Here is a 12,478-nt window from a genome sequence, read left to right as displayed (position 1 = left end):
GTGAGTGAAAGTGACTTGTATATTGACCAGGCTTTATTTTCTGATGTGGACCAGTCAAAACCAAAGTGGTGTAAGTCACATCTGTGTATTGTTACCAAGTAAGATTTAACAGCTCTCGTTAACAGAGTCAGCTGTGTAAATTCACTGTCAATAATTAATTTAAAAGATGATAATGTCCAAATCTACAATACCAACAGAAAATATACTGCACACAAAACAACTGACTTACCTGGTTGAAGCCACTATTAACAAAAATATTCAGAATATTAACACGAAAACGCAACTGTTTTGTATTACTGAATAATCTAGAAGTAAGATTTGGCTATTTATTCAGTACTATTAAGAAATAACTTAAGCTTGTTAGAGTCAAAGGATAGAGAACATTGACCTTAGTAGGTGATTGCATAAATTAAAAAGCTGTAAAAAAATGACATCTGGTTCTTCTTCGGGCTGAGTGATTTATCAAAATACTCTTAACCGAATACAGCTCGTAGTTTTCATCTTGATAACAATAATCCTAAACGTTGCTTGTCAGTTTCTTGACTCACTGCAACCGCGCACGCTATTGGAAAGTAATGAGTTGAAGACATGTATATTACAGAAATATTTTATTACGAAAGGAACAAGCTGCGGTATGAAAAATGCACGCTAATTCTTCGATACAAGAAACTGCTCAGTTTTTGTGTCAAAGTGGACCTTGGCCGTACCCAGCTGAGAGGTTAGGTGGGATTCAAACGCCCTCCGAAATAAAAGTGAGCTTGATAAATTTAAATTAGATATATTATAAAAACAAGAATTTGCAAAATAAGTAATCGAATTTAACCTATAAAATCTGTCATCTTTAAATATATATCTATGAATATAGTTAACAAATTTACTGAAAATATAAATGGAAATTTTAATTTTGGTGGGATATACGGATTGTTTGTTTCTTATGTTCTTAATACAATTTTCACCATAAAAACCAATTTCAACAAACATATAAAATATTTCATGTTATCGAGACGCTAGATGATTTTCTTTTAAATTAATCAAACCTCTAAATATTTTTAATTCTTATAATGAAACAAATTGTTATCTCCATTTTGTCCGGCTCCATGGCTAAGTGGTTAGCGTACAGACCTTTGGTCACGAGGGACGCGGGTTCGATTCCAGGGAGGGTAGGGAATGTTGACCTTAATTGATTAATTTCGCTGGCACGGGGGCTGGGTGTATGTGTCGTCTTCATCATCATTCCATCCTCATCACAACGCGCAGGTCACCTACGGGTGTCAAATCAAGAAGACCTGCATCTAACAAGCCGAACTTGTCCTCGGACACTCCCGGCACTAAACGCCTTACGCCATTTCATTGTTACCTCCATTTTTAAACAAATGATAGAAATCTTTGTGTCGCACTGCATACACGTGACCGCTATGAATGTACCTTTCTACTTCCCTCGTTGAGTTGTAAAAGGAACTGCTCTAAAACTATTTCAAACTTTTCTTTCTGTAAAAACTATTTGAAAGTAAAACATATATTTCACTATCGTTTTTTTTTTCAGACCACCCTCCACCCCCCCCCCCCCCACCTCCTCCTCCAATTCTTAACCCCCTACAAAAATAATTCGTGGATACGTCCTTGAAGTGGGCTCTACATTAGAATTTGAAGTTATATAACTGGACTGAATTTTCCATGTTCTGAGAGATCTGGTTCATGATACACCTGATCCCGAATGGGAGGAATTATCGAGCTGCCACTGCTACAAATCCGGTCAGAGAACATGCATTACATTGTTTGCTAACAAACAAGCAAACAGGCGACTGTGTTTGTGGAGAGGGAACGAGACAAAACTGTGAATTGTCAAAGAAATGCGGGGCAGCAATCAATCGAGTACAGCGATTGCAGTTGACAGCTTATCGAGTCATAGAGTGCTGGCTGGACTTGTCATCAAAGAGACAGTTCCCCGTCTTCATAGTGGATTTCAGTATTTCATACAACGCATGCACACTGTTAGAGCACAAAGCAAGACAGGGAACTGTGAATGACAGAACTCAACTGTGAACAGTGCGAAGTCTATTACAGCATTAAGTCGAAAAGTTGAGACCCATATTTCGTCCCCTTAGCAGATTTGGACTTGTAGAATTTCTGGAATATTATGGACAAGGCTAGAAACAGGTATATATATTACTGAATATTTTACACTTGCGGGCAAGTTGCAATGATATTTTTAAAACGTAATGTAGTAAATATTTGACATAAACACACAAAATCAAAATTACAAAAATGTGTTTGTAATTTCATCCCCCGCCAAATTTATGAAAAGTATAATAAATTGTAATACAATTTTCCTCTGTAACCTTACCGAAAACTTCCCCTATAATGAATTACTTAAAGGCCATTTATGTAAAAAAATTTCACCTTCTTAACATAGTCGTTAAACGCTTTACTTTCACGCTTGTAACCCATTATCTTGTCCCTTACCGCCTTAATAGCCTTTTCCATAGCCTCCTTAGCCCACTGCTGGCGATTTCCCCATTTCAAATAATAATAATAAACTTCGTAAATAATAAAATGAAGGGGGACGAAATTACGAACATTCCCTGATTTGTTATAATGGCCGCTACAGTAACTCATGCCAACCACCTCAGTTTAGCGATACCACGCCAGGAACTCCACCACACGAATGGAATGCACTCCACTATTTAATACACATATCATAGCTCACTATAGGAATAACAGGCTCTTAATGTGAATGCTGCACTAACTCAGCTCAGTATAAAAAAATGAATCCTCATTGTACACGGAAACTAAACGTAGTGCACAGAAACAAGACAACGGGATGAGGCTGCGCGTGTGCGTGCGACTAAACATCAGGTACCAACCGTGCAAACTGGAAATACCTAGGGGGAAGAAATAAGGTGCAGGGACAGAACTTTCCCTCTCCCCCTACCTTACCATTCGGAAAAATATCGCGTCATATTGATATAATAAAATCGCTAATTCGGCTTGTCATTCACAGCAATATTCAGAATATTTCAACAGTTGAAATTCGTACCAGTTACAGATTGTTATGTCTTCTTTATAAGAAAAATTCAATTAACGTCTCATGATCACGACTTTCGTACTTTGTTTAAAGAAAAATGCGTTTTTATCAGCGAACTTATTGTCTCATTCGCCATGATACCATAGGTGCACAAATATATCTATCGACATGAGGTCGAACTACGTACATCGTGACTTCTGTCGCCTTCCACAGATAGTGTATATAGAAAAAACGTCCGAAAGTTAAACTGGTACCGGATACGGACTACAAGAATAATGTAATGAAGACCATCATCCTTGAACTAGTAAGTGAAAAGTGCTATCTTTCAGCGCATAGAATGATTTTTTTTTTCATTTCTCTCTGTCGATAAGCACGAAATACAGCAGACTACCTGGTGGACATGGTCGTTAACACGTCAGTATATACGCGCTGACGATGTGTTTAGCCAATTAGAATCCCGTTCGTTGAAAATATTTTTACCATCATAATGTTGGTAGGGGAGGTGGTTGTATACAATTTCTAACCACTACAGTAGAATGCATGCCGAAATTCTGATTAAATTCCAAACCTCTCCACATTGGTCATACGGAATGAGGGCATATGACGGTGTTGATGGTGATTCGTTTTGGACAGTTGAATGTAGTTTTATCGAGAGTACGCAGTTCCACAGACGTCGAAGTACAACTCAGAGCTACAACCTTACACAGTATGGTTTGTAAGGAAATACTAGAATACCTCTGCTTTGATTCCATTCGAATGCCGTATAAAACTCAGGACGTGTAACTTTTATTAATAAGGTATATTAATAGTCCATTTAGAATTTATAATAACTTTATAGTCATTTCCAATGTCGACGACAGGTTTATATACTCATCATCATCGGTTCTCTGCCTATCAGCAGGTTTTTGCATGCATTTTCCAAGCCGATCTGTCTTCTACCATCCTTTTAGTCTTCCAGTATCTTCCATTAATTTTCACACTGTCCATCATCTGATATCTCTTTCTTCCTCTCAACCTTCTCGCTGCAACGTTCCCTTCCAGTGCCTGTGTTACTAAAATTTTCCTTCGTAAACAGTGACCTAACCAATTATTTTCTCTGTTTTGAAGGGTTTCCAGTTTTGTCGTCCTTTCTTCACCTACTCTATCCAATACTACTTTATTCCTTAATATGTATTGCCAGTTGATCATCTCCATTTTTCTCCATACCCACATTTCGAAATTTTTCAATCTTCTTCCTTCCTCCCTTCTCTAAGACCGGGTCTCATACCCACAAGGAGTAACGCTCCATACAAAGCACTTCACTATGTTCAGTGGCCACTCATCAGTACCCTTTGCTTCATGTATGCTTCCTTGGCCGTTGCAATCCCTGCTCTTCAACTCATCCAAACAATATATATCACTTCTGATTGTGCTTCCTAAATATCTGAATACAGATACTTGTTCTATTTATTCACCTGAGAGAACCATCTTTGCTCTTACATCCTTCTCACGATCTGCTCAATTTTTCCAGCATGATATTCATCATATACCAGTACACAATAAATGGTTTTAAAATTATGAAAAAAGAATTCGGAGAGGTAAGGAATAAAAATGCGAAAGAAAATGAATGTATTCACCACAAAAATAAATATACACCGCGGAAAAATGTTTCTGAAGATGTGAAGTATGTTATTTTGTGGAAGTGTGATAACGGGCAATAACTGGTGCTGAATGAAAATGAATGAAACTTTGAGAATGTGGTGTTACAGAAAAATTGTTATGGTGGATCATATATTACCAAGTTGTTGAAATAACTATTTTATAAAATTTATCGAGTGCGATAACTATATTTCCCGGATGTTGATGAAATGTCATCTTTTTTATTGAGTTGTCGGGTGCATTGCTCCAACACACACACACACACACACACACACACACACACACACACACACACACACACACACACACGCTGTTCATGGCACCTCGATTACAAATACATCCTTTTCATTTTTAATTATTTGCATTTTTGTTCATTTGTATTTTAAGAGCATTTTCTTTGATTTTGGAAAATTTTTCGGTCATATTTTGGAGATTTTGCCACTTTAGGTCATTTTGTCCTTTTTGTCACATTACCACATTAAGAGGGGTGTCAAACAAACCGATCTCATCTCTCCGAAACTGTTCTTAACTGTCCCGCAACAGGCTATGTCAAAGCTGTGCTGGTTTGAATAGGGAATTAGAAATACTGGGAGAAGATTTAACACTTGATATTTGCGGATTATATTGCTTTACTGGCAAATGATTTCGATGAGCTATAAAACTTAGTTACAGATGTTGTATTGGAATGTCAGTGGATTAACTTAAGCATGAAAGTCATGTCAAATAAATTGGCCCACGCTGGAATAGTGAAAATTAAGGACATGCGATTAGAAGAGGTCAGTGAATTTTATCTAACATGGCCAGATTTAAATGTGAAGGGATCAGAAGTCTATCGGCGCATCAAGCTTGGTTGGCAAGTTTTTGGAAGGAATTCATCATATTTGAGGAAAGCAACGGGAAACGACCTCACTCCTCATTTCCCTAGTATGCCTCTTCAGTGACGCCTAGGTTGTCTATGATAGCTTTTGGCGGAGCTGTAGAGGATCAAATCAGTCTTCGGGCTGAATACCCAACATACATACATCATATTTTAAATCAAAAATGCTGGTAAATTTGAAAAAAAAATCTGTTTCGATCAATGCATCATTACGGTTTTAACATATGGTTGAAAGACTTGGACACTAAATACGTTCACGAAAGGAAAACTTTGGACAACTCAGAGAACCATGAAAACGACAATAAAAAGAAAGATACGCAAAGGGCAGTTGACATCAGGTCGATCACTAATATTAAGGACATCTTGCAGAGATGGCAGTCGGATGGCCATGTTGCACGATATAAAGATGAAAGATGGACGAAGCTAAAGTTGTAATGGAGTCCGAAAGAACATGGAAGGCCTAGAGAAAGCCCACCAGACAGATGGAACAGAGATATCAGGAAGATTGCTGATATCACCTGGCAGAGAACCGCAGAAAACCGTACACTTAGAGAAGACTCTTACAAGCCTATCTGGATTTATGAATTAAAGAGGCCACATCATTTAATGATTGATTGTGCTGATGTTAAGTTGTCTCATTCTTGTTCTTTCCTGTCTTTGTTTCTGAATCATACTTATATGTTAACTTTTGTATAAATTAATTTCTTAAGTAGTTCCTTATAATTTTTAAAATGATTTTTCAGACTGTAATTTCACAAATCGTCTTATTATTTCGAGTTTTTCCAACTGTTTCCTTTTTCAAGTAATATTAATTGTATTGTGTAGTCTCTGACTTCGAGTAGCCTCCAAATAAAAGGTATATATTATATGTACTTTTGTAAGTTTGGGTCTAACCTATTATTTTCTGAAGAGGTTTAAAGCAAAATTTGTATCCTCCTTTTAACATGTTATAATCCATTTCCTTAATTTTTAGATCATTCAATTAAGTCATTTTAAGTGCAATTTTTAATATTCTTTAATATTCCTAGTGAAAACTAGAGTTTGGCTTTTTAGGCAGTAGTAGCGTAGAATGCAAACCTATTGAAGCGGTTAACAAGTAAAGGCCACCCTACATAACGGTTATGTTACGATTCTTGTATAAAACTTAGGGGTACGGTCCAACAGAACCTCTACGTATGTTCCTCTCGTTACATTACGGAAGAACAGACTAATCGACATTTCCCAATGACCAAATTTAGTTCAGAGATCCCGGACTTATTCACTTCGTTTTGGAGGGAAAGGTTTTCGTGTAAGAATGGTAGGGGTAGGCGAAGTGCTTAAATGAATACAGTCAGAAACTTGTCATTTGAGAGTACTTTCATCGTAAGAGGAGTGCACGTGCGAATGATTACTGCGGACACTAGCTGGTTAACAATAATTACGACTTATTGTTCGCATCAAAATAATAGGATCCAAACTTAGCTGAACTCACCAGTCACGAAGAGTAGGAGAACAAGTGGGCAGAGCGTCTCCAGCACAGCCATTGGCAGTGACGTCATCAGTGACGCATGGCAGCAGGTCTGAAACAAGATGATGATGAGTTACAAACGTGACCGAAATCATATATATGTGGGATATATGAAACCTTGTCTCCTCAGTCTTAGAATTGCTGCATGTTTCACTGTCAGGTGCTGAAGCTTCTTTTCTCCAATTAACTGCGTAACAGAAAACATACGATACGTCTTAATCTTAACATAAACATATTATACAGGGTTACCCAAAAGTCCTTTAACATTTGTCGAGGCAATACTTCACGGAAGATCGGAGGTAGAGCAGTAATAATTGACACACATGATTGGCATGACATGGGGTTTTATTGATACCAAAATAAAGTAAATAAAGCTTCACGAACAGTGCCTTTTCTGGTAACGTCAATATGATACGATTGCAGGCGCATCAAACCCCCTCTCTCATGACAACTCCATTTATACCGTAATCCGAACTCATGTGGCATCACTGACGTGTTGCTGTCCAGCGTCATCTGTTGGTCATTTTGTGTACAAGTTGAATAGCGCGACAAAACAATCTCATTTCCTCACAAAGAAAAATTGTCTCCGCCAATCCGATTGCACCACCGTTCTTCTTACACGTAAAGCATCCCTGATTTGGAGTCGGTATAGTTCTGACACATCCTGTATATAGCATAGATTAAACTCACATGAATGAGTATTAATATCTTAGGAGATTCCTTAACCTCCAGTCACTTCATTTAAGTTTAATGGCAGGATGAATTTGAGGTCATTAGTAACAACCTCGGGGTATTAAGACTGTGGCTCTTTATGCAGTTTTAAACTCACACTCGCCTGCTCTAGAGCAAGACAGAGAGAGAGAGAGAGAGAGAGATTCAAAAGTAACGGAAAAGTGGAGCTGAGTTCAAAATCTATGACGGAGAGGATAATGCAATTCAATTTGAGTCATCCCCTAGCGGGCGAGAGAGGGGCGGCTGACAAATGGCTCCCAAATGACGCCAAGTTTTTAAGGAGTTGAAGACACAACAAGGAAATGGCGAGTCCAGTGAAGTGTTGGTGCAGACCACGAATTGAAGAGGAACAGTGCCGTCTGGATTTCTTTTTAAATTATACAAGAAGATTCAATATATCGGAGAAATAGTGCTAGAAACAATAGGAAATAACTCCTAGACCAAATTTAATTAGAATCTTTGGTCGGAGAAAATTTATGAAAAGTGAAAACATAAAAAATTAAAATCCTTTGGTTCGTTCGTTCGTTGGGTTGTGTTGGGTTGTGATTTTTCTCTTAATTTCCAGAATTGCATAGCATAGTAAATATATAGAGAGCGGTCCATCAGCCCCTTAAAATTCATGAAGATACCAAACCCATCTAGCATCGCTAGTCCTACGCTTGCTACTTATATGTCGGCAACGTAAAGCGAGCCAGCCTAGCACAACAAAAGAGACTATATTATGCAATCTTTGTGAGAACATGAAATGACCATTCTATAAGCTTGCTCCTTTTTGCGTGTCCTTTTAAATAAATTTGCCACTTACCTGAGCTAATTAATGCGAAGTTATTTGTCGTGGTACAATTCTGAATCACCGCCGTAAAACAGGAATCAGGTATCTGGCATGAACTTACATACAACGGACGGAGGGATATGAATTAGGAGGACGTTTCCCGTCAGTGGGGACTACGTCGCTCTTGTGAATGAATCGGTCAGGTACCAGCCATCTCCGAGAATATCCGTCATAATGGTGCACAGGCACTCGCACAACAGATTGATATCAGTCGGTGATCTGTTACGCAAGAGTTAATAGTACATTTCACTTACAATAACGGCAATTACACCAGCAGTTCCACACTGTGGGAGCAATTCTTCAATAGGCATTATTTTTTTCCTAGCTGCTTTACGTCGCACCGACACAGATAGGTCTTATGGCGACGATGGGACAGGGAAGGACTAGGAGTTGGAAGGAAGCGGCCGTGGCCTTAATTAAGGTACAGCCCCAGCATTTGCCTGGTGTGAAAATGGGAAACCACGGAAAACCATTTTCAGGGTTGCCGACAGTGGGGTTCGAACCTACTATCTCCCGAATACTGGATACTGGCCGCACTTAAGCGACTGCAGCTATCGAGCTCGGTCAATGGGCATTACACGAAGTGGCCAATGTGTAGCCTTCCTTTTCACCAGTCCACTTTTAGGCTGTATTGCGATTTCACGGGTGCGTTAAGTTACATCTAATACAAACAGACATTCTCAGAATCAAAGATGTTTACTTATTTTTGGGAATGAGCAGGAATATGGTCGTATCATATTCATAACAATAGCTGTAACAAAAATAGAAGGTACAGCCTGGGATTTGAAACAGTCTCCACACGGTTTGCTTATTAACGGTACATACGTTTTCCGCCTTACCTAGTGCGAGGCCTGGCAATCTAGTTTTTTTAATAAATGCTGATTGTTCGGGACATCGAACTATAGAGATCTTTTGCCCCTACTTGCACCATATGATATGAACCTGCGTATAACTAGAATTGCGGAAGTGTAGAGTGTAGAATGTGAGGAAAGGAACGAGGCACTTTAGTTAATTCGCAGTATACCTACAGTAGAGGCATCTAAAATTACGCTGAAATTGGTATTATCTCAATCCGTTTTGTAGGAGGTCAGAAATAACATTTGTATCCTCTAGAATACTGTCTATCGGCTGGGGTGAACTAAAAAGCTGCGTTCAGAAACTTCCCCGTGGGAACCCTATACTACGCTCAGGTCTCTTGTTGGTTTTTATAATTAGAGCCTGGATTTTTAGGCAGTAACGCAAACTTACTGAAACGAGTACTAAGGATAGTGTAGCCTGTACAACGGTTATGCTATGAGTTATGAATAAACATTAAGGTGCGGCCCCTCAGTACCCCTAGAATATATACTACTCTTGCCACATTGCGGAAGACCGGATTCGACACTTCCTACTAATCAGATTAGTTTGCATTCTAACATACTACTGCCTAAATATCCTGAGCCTATTCATAATTAACAGCACTTTAACACACGACAGATTTTACGTCTTCCCAAATGTAAAAAATCCATGGGGGTTTAAGTCAGAAGACTGTGTTACCCAAACCCTACCAATTCAGCCCTCATAATAATACGCACTACGGTGCCTGAGGAGGGCAAAGTCTAAAATATGTGGGAGCACCATCATGCAAGAAGTACAGCTGCCAACGGGATGTTGTGGTACGTACACCATCCAGAAATTCAGATCCCCACTTCTTTTCTTGTAAAGTAAACGTATTTAGGCGGGAAGTATGAGCATGCGGGACATATCTATGACAAAGCAATCATGTACCGGCCGGACAAGTTCCACCCGGTGTAAGTAGCGCAGCAGCAGGGGCTCGAAATGGCGGATCGTATTCTTTCTCCCGCCGCCTGCGAGGTTCTGTCTGTGATAATGTTTCTACGAAAATTGCGATGGGCCATTCAAAAATAACAGGCGTGGTATGCTCAGTACAGTTGTTGTGCTGATCCATGGCAATGCTCGGCGCTCAGCAACTGTTCTGCAGGAGTTCAGCTGGGATGTGTTTAATCATCCGCCGTACAGCCCTGATCTTGCTCCCAGTGACTGTCATCTTTTCTTGCAGCTCGAAAAATTCCTGTCCTAACACCAGCATTTTCTGACTGGTTCCATTCCCAGGCGGCAGACTTCTACGACACCGGCATACAAAAGTTTATCCCCCGATATGATAATTGTCTCAATTCTGGTAGTGATTTTGTCGAAAAGTATCTCGCACAATGCTGTATTGGGTGCCGATAAAAAGTTTCATGCCTTAATGAAGGCTACGGAAGCTTCCTTCCCATTCCTAAGCCTTTCCTTTCCCATCATCGCCAGAAGACCCATCTGTATCGGTGCGACGTAAACCATATAACAAAAGAAAAGTTTCATGTAAATATGTTGCCTTTTTAAAAAATAATGTTATTAGCTTTACGTCTCACTAACTACTTTTATGATTTTCGGAGACGCCGAGGTGCTGAAATTTAGTCCCACAGGAGTTCTTTTACGTGCCAGTAAATCTACCGACACGAAGCTGACGTAATTGAACACCTTCATATACCACCGGACTGAACCAGAATCGAACCTGCCGACTTCGGCGTCAGAAGTCTCAACCATCTGAGCCAATCAGCCCAGACCCTTTTTTTTTATAGGGAAACTTAATTTCTGGATGGCCCCCGTATATACTCCAAGCAATCAGACAGTGTATTTTGCAACAAATCTGCGTAGTTCTGCCCAGTAAGCCTGCCCGAAAGAATGCTATGTTTCAATAACCAACCATCAAAAACTGGAGATGACTATCATGTGCTGGAACCTGCAGGTAGGTTACGCCTACATCCAATTTATTCGCCAGTTGTGTAACGGGTGTCTCGCATTTCATTCTGGCAATCGGGACGTGTCATCGTGAACTCAGTAAATACACGCACACTACATGAGGAATTCATTCCTGAAAGTTTGCAGTTGAGTTTTGATATATTAGGTTTTATAGCCGTTGTTCCAGCACCGTACAATGAAGCAGCCTGCTTATTCTGTCATTTCCATCACCGGTAGGGAGCCACTTGAGGGGCATTGGCATAGAATTATAGGAGAGGCCGTTGTCTCTAAACATCGCTCCATGTATCACGTCGTGACACAGGATGTATGCAGCCGGTAGTAAATCGCACAGTGGAGGCCAAGCAGCATGCAATTACAGGCCCGGGGCTCACCCAAGTGTACTGTAGAGAGAGCGCTCCCTGGCAGTGTGAAATTTAACCACCTACCCTGCCAGACGAATGGAGTGAATTTTAACTCAAGCCGAGTGGAAATCTTGAGCATGGCTTCAGAGTTCTGGGTTTTATACCAGTCCTGGTATGAACTCTTAAGTTTGTTGGCTCATAAGGAACCCTACCCAATCGAACCCAGAGATGAGAGTTACTGGACAGCAAGTTCATTCAATTGCAAATAAGTATGCAAATTCTCAGCAGCTAATGGCGAATAAATTCAGAGAGGGGAGGGGAAGAACGACTTGACTTGTAAGAGTCAAGTACGTGAATGAAAACCTACAATCTGTTTTCCATTAATGAAGCCCCCATCTTGCGGCGAGAATAGGAAATGTGCCGGCTGCCGAAGTCTGTCGCACTCCTCTGGGCAACAATGACTGACAGATGAAATGAAATGATATTGGAGAGCGTTGCTGGAATGAAAGATGACAGGGAAAACCGGAGTACCCAGAGACCTGTCCCGCCTCCGCTTTGTACAGCACAAATCTCACATGGAGTGAACGGGATTTGAACCACGGAACCTAGCGGTGAGAGGCTAACGCGCTGCCGCCTGAGCCACGGAGGCTACTCAAATATGTGAATATTTAACACAATCACTAGAGAACGAATTTTTAGCGACTAACAAATAAGAACGCAAATT

The 12,478-nt window shown here is 39.9% G+C and overlaps 1 protein-coding gene across 1 annotated transcript in view; it reads right to left on the bottom strand.

Moving 5' to 3' along the window:
* The window catches only part of Dscam3 (Down syndrome cell adhesion molecule 3), a 1,308,845-nt gene extending 1,301,751 nt beyond the window's left edge, over window positions 1-7,094 (bottom strand). Inside the window, exon 1 of the mRNA XM_068229415.1 lies at window positions 7,012-7,094. Coding sequence (XP_068085516.1) covers window positions 7,012-7,078 — 67 coding nt within the window. The 5' untranslated portion in view covers window positions 7,079-7,094. The remainder of the gene's footprint in view (window positions 1-7,011) is intronic.
* Window positions 7,095-12,478: the final 5,384 nt, after the last annotated feature.

The sequence above is a fragment of the Anabrus simplex genome, chromosome 10, assembly GCF_040414725.1.
Source record: "Anabrus simplex isolate iqAnaSimp1 chromosome 10, ASM4041472v1, whole genome shotgun sequence".
Taxonomy (NCBI): Eukaryota; Metazoa; Arthropoda; class Insecta; order Orthoptera; family Tettigoniidae; genus Anabrus; species Anabrus simplex.
This window is presented reverse-complemented; position numbering and strand designations above follow the sequence as displayed.